Source organism: Neovison vison, chromosome 9 (genome assembly GCF_020171115.1).
Source record: "Neovison vison isolate M4711 chromosome 9, ASM_NN_V1, whole genome shotgun sequence".
In the NCBI taxonomy this organism is placed as follows: Eukaryota; Metazoa; Chordata; class Mammalia; order Carnivora; family Mustelidae; genus Neogale; species Neogale vison.
This window is the reverse complement of record NC_058099.1, coordinates 6532395-6548497: the sequence shown is the minus strand read 5'-3', so window position 1 is coordinate 6548497 and position 16103 is coordinate 6532395. Positions and strand designations below refer to the sequence as shown.

The window sequence follows — 16103 nt, the reverse complement described above, 5'->3', positions numbered from 1 at the left end:
ATCTGTGGATCTGGGTCTGTGGACTCCTGGATGGACTGAGTGCCTGCCCCCTTTCCTCTTTCTGAGGACTGTCAGGGCCCGCATCCTCCGTCATGCCCCCCGCTCCCCCACACCCGCCGCCCCTGCTTTCCCTTGTGCTATGCACGGGAATATTAGTCTCTCAGGATGTTCTGGGCAGGCATGCTGTGCACAGTGAGATACCCTAGGGGTTTGAGTGGAATGAAGATGCTGCTTAGAGTGTCTTGTGTTGGGGGCAGTGTGGCTGGGTGTGGCCCCTGGTGTGATATGCAGCATAGTAGCAAGTGCCTGAGTTAACTGTTTTGTCGAGAATGTCTTTGCGTGAGCTGTAGATGGCTAGCAGGCTGTGTTTTGGGCCATTGCCTACTATAACGGTCAGGGCATTAACCCTTTGAGCAAACGTCTGGGCCCTGAAAAGAAAAGGGGGGTGGGGGGGAAAGGGAACCTCCCTTCTGGGTGCTCTCTGAGCCCTCTATTCCCATCCCTCCACCAGTTAGATCCCAATGTGCCCAAGTCGCCTGGCAAAAGGGCGGGGAACGCAGGTCCTGGAGTCCTGCTGGGTTCAGAGCTCTTATGAGCAGCTTACCACCCACACCTCTCTGCCCTAGGCGTGCAGGTGGGGAACGTAATGGGAATCCCATGCCCCTTGGCCGGTCTCTTCCAGTGCCCAGGTCGGCGCTCCCAACAAAGGCGGCAGACCACGTGTCCCCTCCTCGACGCAGGCCAGGAATGGGGACGCACGTGGCCCCAGCCACCAGCTCCAGCCGGGGCTGGGTCCGGACACGACGCTGCGCCCCAGGTGGGCGCAGAGCTGCACCCCCCGCAGTCCCGCCGCCAGGGCCGTGCCTCGCCCACTCCCAGTCGCAGCCGCTGCAGCGCCCGGGAAGTGGCGCTAGGGGGAGCTCTGGCAACTGGCTTGGTGGGTTGAAGCGAAACCGAGCATCAAACAGCTATTCCTCGTACTTGCAGGAAAGAAATGGGGAGCGGGGAGACACACGGTTCCCCCTCCCCAGCAGCTCCAGACTCTTCCCGTGGGAGGCCGAGAAAACAGCCCTGGGGGGGAGGCGGGCGGGTGAAGGTGCCGTTCCTCCCAGTAACTCACGCCTCCGTAGTCTCTCTTCCCCACCCCCGTCGCGGACCTTCGCGGCCCCCCGCGCTCTGGAGTGTCCCCGAGTACTAAGCCTCGCGCGACACGGGGACCCGGAGCCGAGCGGGCGCCTGGGACTGGCATGCGTCCTCCTCCCAGAGTCTGGGGTGGGGCCTCTCGGCGGCGGCCCCTCCTGTCGCTGCTGGAGGCGTGAAGGCTGAGCTGGGGGCGCGAGTCGTCCTGCGGGGTGGCTCGCGCCGGAAAGGGGAGCGCAGGGGTGAGAAAGCGAGCGCGAGAACACTGGGGAGACGGCCAGAGACAGAGGGACAGCGAGAAATACTGTCAAACAAACAGAGAGCAAGCTGCCACTTTGCTTCCCCCCCCCTTTCCTTTCTTGTCTTTTTTTTTTTTTTTTTTTCCAGGCTTTCTTCCCTATCCCCTATTTGCAAAGCTGGAACCACCCCGCGCGCCCCCGGGCTTGAGCTGCGGCTCCAGATGTGAATTTGGTTCCAGTGGGGAGAACGCGAGCTTCCTCGGGGCCTTGGCACATTCTCCCACTCTGAGGTCATTCCGTAGGTGGTCAGAGGGGAGAGCGCGCCTGGAGCCTTCCTGCCTCCATCCACTGGGGAGGGAAGAGAGGCGGGCGGCAGGGAGGAGGGAGGGAGAGGGGAGGGGCGCGAGGAGGGAGGGAGACGCCGCCAGCACACCACCAAGTGGCACCGAGCAGTGATAACAAACTCAACTTAAAAAAAAAAAAAAAAAAAAAAAAAAAAAAAGGAAAAGGAAAAAACTTCCCCAAGTTGCAGCCCGAGACGTGCGGACGAGCGGGCGGAGGCGTGGGGCGGGGAGCGTGGGTGGCCCAGAAGCCCCCCGGCGTCCCTCAGCTGCTTTCCCCAGCCGCAGAGAGCTCAGACTCTAGGCCCACCAGGCCCTCCGCCCCTGGCTGGGCAGGAAATGTGCTGAAGGCAGGCTCGGCTTTCTGCTGGAGACCCTGGGGGCGGCCGTTCCCGTGGGGGGCACGCCTCTCAGGGGAGAACGGCCTGGGAGGCGCACAACACTAGCTTCATCCCCAGCAACCAACATCCCCCCATTCCCAATCCTGCTCCCACCCCGGGGCCTGCCGTAGTGGGCAGATCCAGCCCGCCCAGGCCCCCGGAGAGAGCTGAGATTTGCATGCGGGTACGGGTCTCCCTACCTCCCCCTGATCTCCCCACCACCTCCAGACCTATCTGAAAACAAGACACCACCATCCTCTATAATCGACTTTTTATTAAGATTATAAATTTAAACAAATCATCTGAACAGTTTTACCCGGTGATATACAATTCAGTATGCACAAAAATACAGAAGAATGAGGGAGAAGGGCCAAGAAAGGAAGGGTTGGCAACTTGTTTTGGAGTCCACATGGTGCTGATGGCAGAGAACCAGAGGGGCTGCAGATGAACCCCACCTTTTTACAACAAAAGGCTTTAAATTAAACAAAATCTATCGAGCTGAAGACACAGGACAGGGTTCTCACAGCCTCGAACAATGCTGGTTTCATGAAATGCAACCGAAGCCTCAATCAGGACGGTGCAACTTAGAAGCACACACACAAACACCACATCTGACCGGGAACTTAGTGAAAAGTCTCCAGCGCAGTCGGCGGTCCCCGCCCCTCCCTCCCTCGGGGCCGCGGGGGATCCAGGTGAAGGAATCGACTTCCTTTTTTGTTTAGTGAGGACCGCAGTGCTGGGCATGATGGGAAATGTAGTCAGCCGTGCCCGCCCCCCACCCCTTCCCCAAACGGTGTCCGGGAGTGTCGGGGTGTCGGGCGCCACCCCCGAATCCGGGAGACGGGTGGAGGAGGGGAAGAGAGCGAAGCCAGAGGGGCGGGGACAGGAGGGGTTCAAGACACCCGCCCCGGGGTGGGGGGAAAAGTTGAAGTGTTTTCATTTCTGCCTTCTCATTTTGAGAACTTTGGAGGCCGCCCCCGGAGAGGAAATGTGACCCAAACGTCCCTTTCGGAGATAGAGAGTTTGCCTTTGTTTTTGCTCAGGATTTCACAAGACCCATTCCTCACCCCATGGAGGGACTCGGGAGAACCGAGTGCCGGGCTTGCCGGGTCTGACAACTGATTGGAATCGGCGTCCCGCGCCCCGCGCCCTCCTGCGTTGCGCCCCCGGCGCGCCCCGGCAGCCCGGGCGCCCTGCCTCGCCCCCGGCTGCCCGGCACCTCCTCCGGGCAGCAGCCCTCCCTCACGTGGCTGGCTCCTCGCTAAACACCACTGCAATCACTACAATAAAAAGAAAAAAAAAAAAAAAAGAGGAGAAACACAAAGCATACTTAAATAGGCGCTTTTTCTCTCTGCAAAAATAAAGTCCAAGATCTTAGATTTCTTTCTTTTTTTTTTTTATTTTACAATTTATAAAACATCAGCCGCCTCCCCTGCTCGCTCCCAGCTCAGCCCCGGGTGGCCAGGCGCCCGTTCGCTCCCTCCTCTCGCCCCTTAGCCGAGTCTTTGTCTGGCCCCAGCCCCGCGGGGCCCCGGGTCCCCGTGCCCTCGGGGGTCCCTAGAAGGCGACAATGGCTCGAGTCCAGGCGCCGAGGCTGGCGAGCGCCTGCTTGGCGCACAGCTGCCCGTTGAGCGGCGGCGGCTGCTCGGAGGAGTCCGGCTGTCGGCTCACCAGCCCCGAGAAGCCCGAGCCAAAGATGGAGATCAAGTTTGAGATGTTGGACGCGTCCGGGGACGAGTCCGGGCAGAAGTCCTCGAAGCGGGCGCGCTTGCAGGGGGCGAACTGGGCGCCCCCGGGGGGTTCGGCTCCCAGGTCGCCCGCGTCCTCCTCGTCGTCTTCGTCCTCCTCCTGGCCCGGGTAATACTTGCGCTTGCAGCCGGCGGCGGACGCCAGGCCGGGTCCTGGGGCGCCCTGGCCACAGCAGGGGCAGTGGGCGGAGGCGCAGCAGTCCTGGTGCAAGTAGCCGTTCTCCACCGTGGTCACCACGTGAGTGTCCAGGTCCAGCACGGTGGTCTGGCTGCTGCAGTGCACGCCGAAGTCCGAGGGGGCCGGGTACGCGCCCCGGTAGAAGCCTGGGGAGGAGGCGGGGGCCGGGGAGGCGGGCGGGGAGGCGCCAGCAGCGGCCTGAGGGGCGGCCGCTGGGGGCGCGGAGGGCGCGGAGCAGGCGGCCGAGGCGCGAGGGTCCCGCGGGCAGAGCGCGGCGGGAGCGGGCGGCGGCAGCGGCGCAGGACCCGGCTGCAGCTGCTCCAAGGGCTGCCCGCGGTGGGGCGCGCCGTGCGGCGGCTGGAGCGCGGCGCACCCGGGCAGCTCCGAGAGCGCCCCCGCGCCGCCCGCGGGCGCCCCGGCCGCCGCCGCGCAGCCCCTGGGCGCCGGGTGCTGGTGCTGGTGCAGCTGCTGCTGGAGGTGCAGCTGGTGGAGCTGGTGGAGCTGGTGCAGCTGGTGCCGGGCGGCCGGCTCGCGCGCCTCCGCGTCCCCGCCACCGCCAAGTTGGAGCGGGCCGAAGTCGGCCGCGCTGGCCGGCATGCCGGGTGCCGCGTACGCGAGGTGCTGGTGCTGGTGGTGGGGCGGCTGCTGCTGCTGCTGCTGCTGTTGCTGCTGCTGCTGGCGCCGGTAGAGCTCGGCGTAGCGCTCGCTCAGGTAGAGCTGGCGCGCGTTGCGGAGCACGTAGGACACCAGGAGGTTCTTGTGCAGCTTGATGCCGCCGCGCTGGGTCCGGGAGCTGTGGATCTTGCGCAGGGAGATGCTGATCAGGCTCTGGGCGTCCAGGGCGCACTCCATGCTCCCGCGGAGACGGTGGCGGCGAAGCAGCCGCGGCCGCTGCTGCTGTTAAGACTGCTGTTGCTTCGGCCTCCAGCCGGTCGCCGGGTCGCGCCGGGCAAGGGAAACGGAGCCCAGGTCAGCGGGTCGGCTGCGCTCCGAGAGGAGCCGCCACCATGCGCTGCGCGCCACCCGCGGGATCGTGCTCCCCAGTCGGCGCCAAAGCAATGAGCCTCGGCCGGCCCCGGCCCCAGCTATTTAGCCGGGCGTCCGGGCCACGCCCCGCCCCTCACCAACCAATAGAAGTACCCGGAGCCTCCCGAGTGACAGGCGATGCCCGCCCCGGGGCCACTCGGCTAGCCAATCAGACCAAGGCGGTTCCTTTGTGCTATTCAAATACCGAACGGACCCTGGGCCTCCAACGCCGCCGCTGCCTCGAATGTTCTCCTGGGGCTGCCGTGTAGCGCGGGACTCGGAGCCGCTGGGGCCGCTGTGTGCACCCTGGGCAGCCTCGCAGCCGCCACGTTGGAGCCCGCAGCCGCCCTCGGCCCAGCTCCTGCGAGCGGGGGGTCGGCTCACCTGAGCGCTGCAGCGGCGGCTCCTCCCCCTTCCGCACGGCTGGGCCTCACCTGCGGCAGGTGCGCGCAACTCCCTACTCCCGGCCACGCGGCACCTCCTTTTTCACCTGCCGACCCCGGGTGACCGGCGGGACCCAGGCCTCTGCAGGAGACTAGTGGGGCCGCCGGCCTGACCTTGGGGATTCTTAAGAGATAAAGGTTTGGAGGTACCTCAACCGCAGAGAATATTGGGCCTGACTCTCTCTCTTGGCTTTTTGGCCAAGGCGTCTTAGGAAATACTCGGGGAAACGCCCTCCTCCCCATTTATCTGACGGGAAAACCCCAAACATGGTGAATTTGGGTCTCTGAGGGCCTATATCCTCGAAACCAGCTGAGGTCAGAAGGCGTTCTGAGCCACACAGAGTGTCCTTATCGCTGGTTCTGTAACCTTTCCTTTCCTTCCTAACTAATAATAATGACAATGAGGACTATTACTAGGTGTCTAGTGTGCAGCAGACCCTTGCCAGAAACACCCTGCCTCCCTCACTGCAGAGCGGGGACCAGAGTCTCCAAGGAGTGGGACATGTGGAATCCTACAGCTCCCAGGGTGCAGAGCTAGGATTTGGGCCAGAACTGTGAGCTCCAGATTGGGGGGGGGGGGGAATCACCCAGGTCCAGGAACTCTTCAACTTAACTTTAGTTAACACCATTTCCCTTTTGCCCTGAACCATCACCCATGGGCCACCTTCTCCCAGCTGGGGACTGGGGATTGGAGAAGAGAGGGATAGGACTGCCATCTCTATGGCGAGGCATGAAGGGGGGTGACTGCTGGTCGAGTGGGGGGTCCAGGAGCTTTGCCTGAGGAAGAGTCCTTGCGTTGGCCTCGTGGAGGAGGCCCCAGCTTCGCAGAGACTGCTCGAGCTAGGCGGGCCTTGGGGGGGTGCTGGGATGGGGATGGGGTCTCAGGAGCAAACTTCTTCTGAGTGTCCTCTTTTCCTTGGGTCCATTGTCCTCAGTGCCTATTTTGTTCCTGGGTGGGAATGAAGAGACCCAGTCGGTCCATCCTTCAGTTTCTGGGTCTCTCTTTGGTCTCAAGAATTCTTCAGATTTGTTTCCACAAACACTTCTCAGCTCTACTCAGGGCCAGGCATCAAGGGCAAAAACAAAGTTAGGGAGCATTTACCCTGTTTTGCAGGTGCGGGAACTTGGCATTGACTTCGGACATGACTTGCCCAAGGTCCCACAGCTCCAGATTGGCACTCTGTCCTTTCAATGCTGTCTCAGTGTGCTCCAAGCTCTTCAACCGGGTAGCATCTCTCTGAACCCCCACCCAGAGATGCCAGGATGGACATTTTAGGGTGACTTCAGAGGAAGCGCATCTTACTTCCATTCTATGGAAGAGGTGATCTAGTGATAAAGACATACAGGAATGGAATATATTCAGGAGATAATGCGTATAGGAATAAAAAAAATCCATTGTTCCTTACTTCTTTAGGGCCTGTCTTCAAAACACAGAAAAGTTTCATTTATTTATTCTGGAGTTCACCTTCGAGATATCATTATAGCATGTGGAGGGAGGCGGGAGGTCCTATGTGGTTTTCTGGCTGTGAAGACTCCATATGTAACAGTCAAGTCTGGGATCCACAGTGTCCGGTCTGTTGTAAGAGGCCAAGAATGGATTATTAATGCTGATTTCAGGTCCTCCTTCTGTCATTGCCCAAAATTTAGTGGAAGAAATTAAGAGAGTGTGTGGTTCTTGCTCAAGTTCCCATCACACAGCCAAGAAGGGGTAGAGGCGAGATTTGAACCTAGGACTGTTTATAGGCCTGGACTTATTACAGCTTCTTTGAAATCAGCTGCTTACTTCTGCCCTTGGTAGATCTGAGTCCAGTTCCCAGGCCTCTGCGCACGCTCCATGAACGTGACCTTGATGTAGTCAACGCCTGCTACTTTCTTGCCAACAGCTCTGGGACCAGCATCTGCAGGAACCAAGAAGAGGCAAGTATCTGTCCCAGGCTCATCATTCACAACCAGTCTCAGAACGGCCCCCCAAACATGCCTCTGTGGGCCCCGATAGGGAATCAGTATAGGGATGGAGGGGGGTTCTCTAACCTCAGGAGGGGGTCAGGGGCTAGGCTCTTCACTTGGGTAGCTCCCCTTGGCATTTCCCTGTCCCCCACTCACCTCTGCCCCAAGGCAAGTTTGAGCTCTGCTAAGACTCTTTCACTCCTAGGGATCAGCTAAGAGATGGTCAGCTCATTGGTGTGATCCCATACTTTGGCCCCTTGTCCAGGGCCCACAATTACTTGGTTTCCTCTCCTTCTCAAGAATCGAGATGGGCCAGTGGGGTGAGCAAAGCAGTTGTCCAGCTTCCTAAAAACCCTTGATCTTTTTTGGGGGTGGCCTTGGAGGGGGGAGTTGCCACAGCTGTTGTAACAAAAACAGTTGCTAAAGGAAGCAACGGAACAGCTGAGCTATTTGGTGCCCCTGGTGGGGGGGGGGCAGTGAAGCTGGGGGACGCACAGTAGGGACTCACAACTGTTTGTAGAATCGGTGGGTCACACACAAGGCTTCCATTAGGATGCACAGTGGCTCAAAGCACAGTGCCAGAGACTGCTTAGGGCAGTGAGTGTGGGGTTGTGTGTGTGAGACTCCCTGTGCTTCCTTATGTGGGGAGGAGGGGCCCTCGGACCCGTGCCCCATGCAGGAGGCAGGTCCGAGGGAGATGAAACTTCTTAGGATGGAGAGCTGGCCTTATTTGTCTGGGCACCTGAGAAAGGTTTGGGCACTCACCTTTCCCCCTGGAGCTGGGAGATTACATCTGGCACTGGGTCACGGCCCCGTGGAGGAAGTTAATGCCTAAATATTTGCTGAGTGTCTGCTAGGACAGCACAGAGCAGGGCACAAAACCCAATGGGACCTGGGTTCCTGCCAACCCCTGGCAACGTCAGCCCCGTGCCAGAACAGGTAACGCCTTGAAAGTGCTACATGTGCCTTGTGAGCTCTTTCTGGTTACCCAGATCGAAGGAGGGAGGCAGGGCTGGGAAGGTTCCTGGTCAGCAGTGGGATTGGCCTGGTGGGTTCGTAGCGGTTGGCTTGAGGAAAATGGATGCAAAAGCAAAAGCCTAATTAAGGGGGCTGCGTTGGGTTGAGATGGGAAGGGTGAGATTTAGAATTCGTGCATTCATTGTTCATCTGCCTAAGAGTTATCTCTAGGACTGTCCTCTGGAATCCCTGCAAATGGGTCAGGGGATAAGATGAGATCCTGTCCTTAGGAGGCCACGATTCAAAGGGAAGCAGACAAGATAAACCGAGTGATGAGTCTGTGATAGGAAGAGGGACCAGGCTGCAGGAGGAACAGGGGAGGGCCCCGAAAGTTGGTCTGGGAGGGCTTCCTGCAGGAAGCTGAGACTTGGAGGCCAAGGGCAGGGAGGGGCCTTCGAGCAGAGAATAGCTCACAGCCTAGTACAGGGCCTGGTGCACAGTAGGCTCTCAATAAATGCTTGTGGACTAAACGAGTCAATGAACATAAGTATGCAGAAGATATCGTTAGGGTTAGAAGGGCCCTAGAGACCAGGCTACCCCCACTTCTAATTTCCACACAGGTAAACTGAGGTCCAGAGCGGGGGAGGGAGGCCCTGAGAGTGTTGGCCTGGCCTGGAGCTGGGGCTTGAACCCAGCCATCTCGCGTCCTGGTCTGGTGCCTGGCTGCCACAGCTCCTGGTTTCTGAGACTTGGAGTGTTGCTTCATGGGGACTGAGACTGGGGACCGCAGGCAGTGGCAGAGAAGGCGGTGGGGTGCTTCTGACCTCAGGGTTCACTGTTGAGTCTTCTCTGAGGCCCAGGGGCTAGTGACACTTGGAGATATGAGCCTTATACTCATCTCAGGAAAGCTGTTTGGCAATTGGTGGGTACTGGGGAGCTCGGCTGGGGTCCTCGAGGCCAGACAACCCACACCTCCTGCCCCACAGAACCCAGACCCTGTCACTGTTCCTGGTAGTTGCTATTAACCCATCAAGGTCAGTGTTTGCCAGGCATGGTCCTGGGCATCAGGCTCGGTGCGCAGAAAGACATCGTAGTCTCTGGCTTCGAGGTCCTTCAGTGTGATGAGAAAGATGGATGGAAACTTGGCTTTTCAGAGTTCTTGCCTGGGGCCAGGCACTGAGCCCAGAGCTTTCCATGGAGATATCCTCAAGTCCACACACCAGCCTTTGGGGCAGGTTTGGGTATAATCCCCATTTTATGGATGGCACCACTGAGGCACAGAGAGCTTAGATGACTTGGCTGGGTCACAGACCAGAAAGAAGTGACTTCAATCCCAGGGCTCTGGGTAAGTGGGATCACCATGAGCCGAGCCCAAGAGAGGAGTGAGACCCCCACTATTCCTTACAGATTTACTGGCCTTTCGAACAAACTCTATACTTGTAGATGGAATGTGCAGAGAGGGCGGATGTGATCTCTCAATTAGGGTCTCGGCCCAAGCACCTGGGACAGGCTGGATGTCTATTTGCTCATTCATTCATTCATTCATTCACTCCATAACCATGGACTAAATGCTGGCCAATGTACAGGCGCCGTGCTAAGCCCCTGGGGAAAACACCAGGCAGCTCACACAGCCTAGAGCAAGCTGAGGATCCTCTTAATCTCCCAGGCCAATTCCAATTGATTGGTAGTGTCTGCTTGGAGCTCTGGGGAGAAAGGGATTTGGCATGTACCCCAATTGATTAGTAATGTCTGCCAAGGGCTCGGCTGGGAGCCTTTATGGCAGACCTGCTGGGTAGCTGCTTCTGGGATGAGGATGGAGTGTGTGCTTTCAGCCTTTTGGACATCAGGGTGGATTTGCTGGCAGAGTGGGGGGTGGGGCATCAGGAGATCTGGGTGCCAGCTCCAGACTGGCCTGTATCACCCCTCTTAGGACTCAGTCTCCTCACTTGTCACCTTCCTCCAGAGGTCCTGTGAGTGGCAAGTAACTCCAAAGCGTGTTGAAGAGTGGGAGGGATTAGCACTGAAATGAAAGGGAGACTTCCCTCTTCCCTCTTTTCTCTTTTCTCAAAATCCTGCCAGAAGCTGAACTTGCTGGGTAGGCCAGAGTTAATCCTGGATCAGCCCTGGGCCCGTGTGTGGCTGGATGGGTGGCGGGGCGGCTCAGCAGTTCCCAGCTAGGAGTTGTTTTTATAACTCACTTAGTATAGACCTTTGTCCCCTCACCGGGCTCAGCTGGGAGTTTCTAAGGAGTGAGAAGCTCCTTGGATCTCAGGAACTGAACCTTCGAGTTCTTTTTCATGGGAGTGGTGGGCGCTAGCTGTGGCAGGCCTTGTCTGCCTTCCCGTTCAGTGAATAAAACTGTAGATCGCTGTGTCAGACACAGAATTACATTCAACACGGGTAGTTTTGTTTGTTTTTCATTGATCTTCTGAACAATCGAATGAGGTAGGGATTACTATCCTCCCCATTTTACAGCTGAGGAAACAGAGGCCCAGAGAATTGTTCTGGGGCCACACATTCCCGGGGTGCTGGTGGGTACTGGCCCCAGTCCAAGCTCGGGAAAGGCTGTCTTCATCCATTTTTGACCCACGGTGCCTCACTCTTTCTCTCTTGTCCATTCATGCATTTGCTCACTTATGGACTTACCCTTTTGTTCTTTGACAAATATTAAGCGCCTACTGTGTGCCAGGCTTTGCATCAGCTCCTAGAACCACAGTAGTACCCACTGTCATGGACCTGACTGACATCCCAGACCAGATGGGAATTGAATAAGGAATAAACAAGCAGATAAACAAGATTGCAATGAGGGTGGTAAAGGAAGTAAACAGGGCTTTGTGATGGGGACTAGAGGGAGGGGGAAAATGACCAGCCTCACAGGCCCCCCCTGGGGAGAGGGTCCCCAAGACCCCAATCCTCTCTCCAGTGGTCTCCCCAGAGCCCAAGTCCCTGTGTCGCGGGTCCAAACTCTTCAGCGATCTGTGCCAAGCTCAGGCTGCACTCCTGTCCCTCTCGCTCCCCACAACTGGTGAATTTTTAATGCTGCTTACACGGAACAAAGCAGACTTTTTGTTTTTGTTTTGAGAGCATTTCTCAAAAAAAAAAAAATCATTTCTCAAGTGTGTGTGTGAGTGTGTGAGTGTGAAGAGTGTGGGAGGGAGACATAGCCCAGTGAGTACCGATCATCTGTCCTCAATTCAAATCCCGAGCTCCTTTTTGTTATTCTTTTTTCATTTTTTAAAACATGGGGCTAAATAGAATTTCAATTCTGGACCTGTGCTGGTGAAAGGACACCCTGTGAGACCAACATCCGTGTCGTCAGTGAACCCGTCCAGGTCCTTGGGAACCCAGGCGCTATCATCACCTTTGTCATACTGTTGAGGACACCGACGCACAGGGACAAGAAGCTTCTGAACAGGGTCCTCCTGATGAGTGAAGGAGTAGGGGGCAGAATGCATATTTGGTTCTCTAAAGCCCAGCTCTTTCCTATCCCCACCTGTCCCCCCCCATTCCCCTCCACCACACAGCTTTGGCCTCAGGAGGGTGGAAATGTGAGCAGAGGTCCTGCTTGTGACCTCAAAGGAGCTGGATTAATTTGGTTGTGAGGGACAGGAAGGGGAGAGGCTCCCAGGTAGGAGAGTGGAGCCTTGTGGTCTGTGCTGGGGGCAGAGCCTTTCTCCAGGACTGACTCTGGCAGGTGCAGTGAACTGAGTCTCTGCTTTGTGTCCTTGGTGGTGTCCCCCAGTGGCTCTTCTTAGCCTATTTATTGAGCACTTACTGTGTACTAGCCGCTAAGTGCTTCACAGGAATCTTCTTGTTGAATCCTCATGATAGAATCTATGACTGAGGTACTTTCATTATCGTGCCCATTTTAGAGATGAGAAGGCTGAGGCACAGAGAGGTTAAGTGACTGGAATCTAGACTGGTCTGCCTCCAGGGTAGGCTTTTTTAACCCGGCACCTGGGAAGACACCTGGCAGGAAGAAGAAGGTGGCCGCCAGGACTTTGAGAGCTGTGGCTTGTGTAGACCCGTGAAACTTCCATGCTGTTTTGGTTCTTATTTTCTTTGGTTCATATTTTCTTTCTTTGGTTCTTATTTTCCCCTTGATTTTACTAGAGTTTGGTGTTTGGGGTTTGGCTATGCTCTGCTGCAGGAAGGAAACATTCTGGAAATCTTAGAGGCTAGACCCAATACAAGTTTCTTTCCTTCTCACCTTGCAATCCAGTGTGGGTGACAGTTTTCCTCCAGCCTGCAGGCCTCCAGGCCTCCAGGCTTCTCCCATTATGTGGTTCCACCATGCAAGAGTTTTTGGGGGCGGGGGCAGGTGGTGGGCAGGAGGATGCAGGATGTTTTATAGCAAAGACTGTATCGTCATTCCTCCCTTCCATTGGTCTGGATGGAGTCACATGACACCACCTTGCTGCAAGGGAGGCTGGGAAATGTAGTCCTCAGGTGCGCTCAGGCGGCAAATAGACCGCTTCAGTAAACGCACATTTTTGTCACTGACACGAAATCCTTGATGTGAGAGAAAGGGGAGATTTGACCAATTCATGGATCACGCATCCCACAACTACCCAGAAAATGTTTGTTTGTTTGTTTGTTTATTTATTTATTTATTTTACATGTGTGTCTGTCTCCGCCTCCAGACTGTAAACTGAGGGCAGGGACATAAGATTCTGTGCTTGGCAGCTTGGTGTCCAGCAAATAACACGTCCAATCAGTGTTTGTTCCGTGAACAAACATTGCCGGTGTGAAAGGATCCTGATGAACAAGTGTTTTTGCTTCACATGTATCAGCTGTGTACAAAAATATATTTAAATATCAGTGTAGTAGGGAAGTCCCTCTTGAAAAGAAAAAAGTTTTAACCAGTCTTATCCCTCCCCTAGTGGTGAACAGAGCTCTTAAATCCAACAAACAGCGCTGTCGATTCATTCACTGGTTCTGTGATGAATGGAGGGATAGACTGATCCACTCTTTCGACAGGTACCTACTATGTGCTAAACCCTTTATAGGACATAGAGAAGGTGAAAGAACAGCGTGTTCTCCAATGGTATGCATGTTCTCAGGGAGACAAGGCTACCCCAAGGTAATGAGATCAAACAACATTATTCCATGAAACCACAAGTTGAGTTCACACTTGTAATATCAAACACTGAATGCATCATTTCTACCCTGTATCTTACACCTCTGAAATCTGGATATTTTACTCACTGGACTAGTTAACATAAAGCCCATCGTATGTTATATCCCATCATTCCACATTTAGTGACTAGTTCTGTCCCATGTTGATTAAGGCAGACAGTTTGATATTTTGGGGGTCACAAGGAGGGCGGAAACCATTCTTTGTTGAGAACTGAGTATGTGCTGGGCACTGCATTCAGTGGTTGACAACAACATGGGGTCCCATGCACCCCATCAGGCAGTTTGTTGTATCATCCCCATTTTACAGATGAAAAGACCAAAGATTTTCTAGAATCCCTCATCAGAAGAACTGGAGTTCCAACCGCATGCTGTCCCATTCTAGAGTCTGTGTTCCGAACCATCCTTCCTCCATCCCATGTAGATGCCTGTGTGACATAGTCCTGAGCCCCATCTCCCAGATGAGGGACCGGAGCTGCACAGACCTTACCTGCTTTGCTTAAATTTAGTTAGAAAGTGGCAGAGGAGGGTTTGCCCCCAAGTTTTTTCTTCCCCAGAATCCAAATGTTTCATGACTCTGTTCTCCTGCTTTTGGCTTCCTCATGATTTTGAGGATAAGGCTGGATGGACTGGGAAATTGTCCTGAGAGCCAGTTGTGAAGAGAGTCTGTATGAGTCTCTCCATCTCCTGGGTTCTGGACCAGAACGCCCATCAGGTTAGTCTCAGGCCAGAGAGACTCAGATACTGCTGAAGCCAAAAAGGGAGCTGGGAAAATTAGTGCTGCCAGCCTTGCATAGAGTGCCAGAAGGGGCCTGATAATGGGAGGGGATCCCTGTAGTGAACGTGTTGGTGAGACTCAAGCAATGTGGGAAACTCAGTAACGCGATTTGATGGTTAACAAGAACAGGTGTGGCGCTGGTAGTGGGCTCTGTGGTGAACTTCCCAATTCAGGTTCCAACTCTGCTCCATCAAGGAACAACCCTGTGGTTTGGGTGGCCTTGGCTCCAACCCAATCTTCAGGATTCGCAGCCCCAAGTCCCCCACTGGGCAACAGTGGGACCTAACCCAAGTCCAGTGCCAATCAGCACAGGGTTCAGGAACGGATAGCTTGGAACAGAGCTCAGGCTCAGGACTTTTGTCCCTACAAGGTAGGAATTTTCATCAACCCCACTTTATAGGTAAGAAAACTGAGCCTAAGAAAGGATAGATTGCAGGATAGATTGCATTATTATTCAGCAATTATTTCAATGCCCTTCTCTTTGAGGCAGAATAGATTTCCCTGCTCCACTGACTTTGGCCTTGGCCATATGACCTGCTTTGGCCAATGGGCTGTAGGGAGCGGAGACTGCACGCTTAAGCGGAGACCTCAGGAGATACCGCTTGGCTTTGCCGTCCAACTTGCATCTTTGTGACACATTATGACAAAATGTGTCCTGTTTACCTTCTCATCCAAAAATAATGAGGAGGCAGATAGAACCGACTTAAACCCAACCCACAGCCTGGGATGAAGTTCAACTGACCCACAGCATGAAACAGACCTACCTGGTGAAGGGGCGCCCAGTGGCTCAGTGCGTTGAGTGTGTCTGCCTTTGGTTCGGGTTGTGATCCCAGGGTGCTGGCATCAAGGCCCGCATCAGTTTCCCTGCTCAGCCGGGAGCCTCCTTCTCCATCTCCCTCTGCTGCTCCCCTTGCTTGTGAGTGCACACACTCTCTCTTTGTCAGATAAACAAATAAAATCTTAACAACAACAACAACAGCAACAACAACAAAAACTACTTTGTAGAGCCCAGCCCAGAGCAGCCAAATTGCAGTCCCCCTAAGGACCAATGCGTGTGAGAATAAGCATGTGTTAGGAAGTCTCGGTCAGCTTGTGGTTGTGAGTTATACAGCATCATTGTGGCAAAAGCGGATTAAAGTCACATGGCTAATGAGTGGAAACACCAGGGCCTGGAACTCTAGCCTCCGTATGCTCCTTATCCAGTGCATATCTGGAAGCTTCAGGCAAAGGCAGCCATGAATGAGAGCAGGAGTGGGGGTAAGCATTCTCTCTAGGCATCACAGACCCTCTTTGGCTTGCTTTTCCTCTTTGTCTCCTGCAGATAGTAGACCCAGAGCATATCTACACACCTCTGCTACTCCCTGGAACTTCATCTCCATACTCAAATCTGGAGATGGAGAGTTTTTGGAGAGAAAACCATATGTTAAATTTCTTTCTGTTTTATGAGCTTTAAGGATACTTGGCAAGACAACCTAGGCAGAAATTGCTCCCCTTATTGAGAGCTGCTTGATGAATTAAGTCAACTTTTTTTTTTTTAAAGACCCCTTTCTTAGGAACTTTTTAGGTGATTTATGGATATGAATTTTCCTTTGAGTATTGCTTTGGCTGCATCCTGCTTTAGCATTCAGTGCTCTTGTTTTGTCTAATATCCAAGTAGTATGAAATATCTAAGCAGCATATAATGTCCTTTTGAATTCCTTCTTTATCTCAAGAGTTTTTTGAAATAGAGTTTCCAAATTCCCACCAAGTTAGATAAAAAAAAAAAAAAGTACCCTCTAGGTATTAATTTA

At 54.8% G+C, this 16103-nt stretch overlaps 1 protein-coding gene across 1 annotated transcript; it reads right to left on the bottom strand.

Moving 5' to 3' along the window:
* Positions 1-3283: 3283 nt before the first annotated feature.
* IER5L (immediate early response 5 like) lies at positions 3284-5069 on the bottom strand. The gene has a single exon (XM_044264710.1). The coding sequence runs from the start codon at positions 4876-4878 to the stop codon at positions 3658-3660; it is 1221 nt and encodes a 406-aa protein (XP_044120645.1). The 5' UTR covers positions 4879-5069; the 3' UTR covers positions 3284-3657.
* Positions 5070-16103: the final 11034 nt, after the last annotated feature.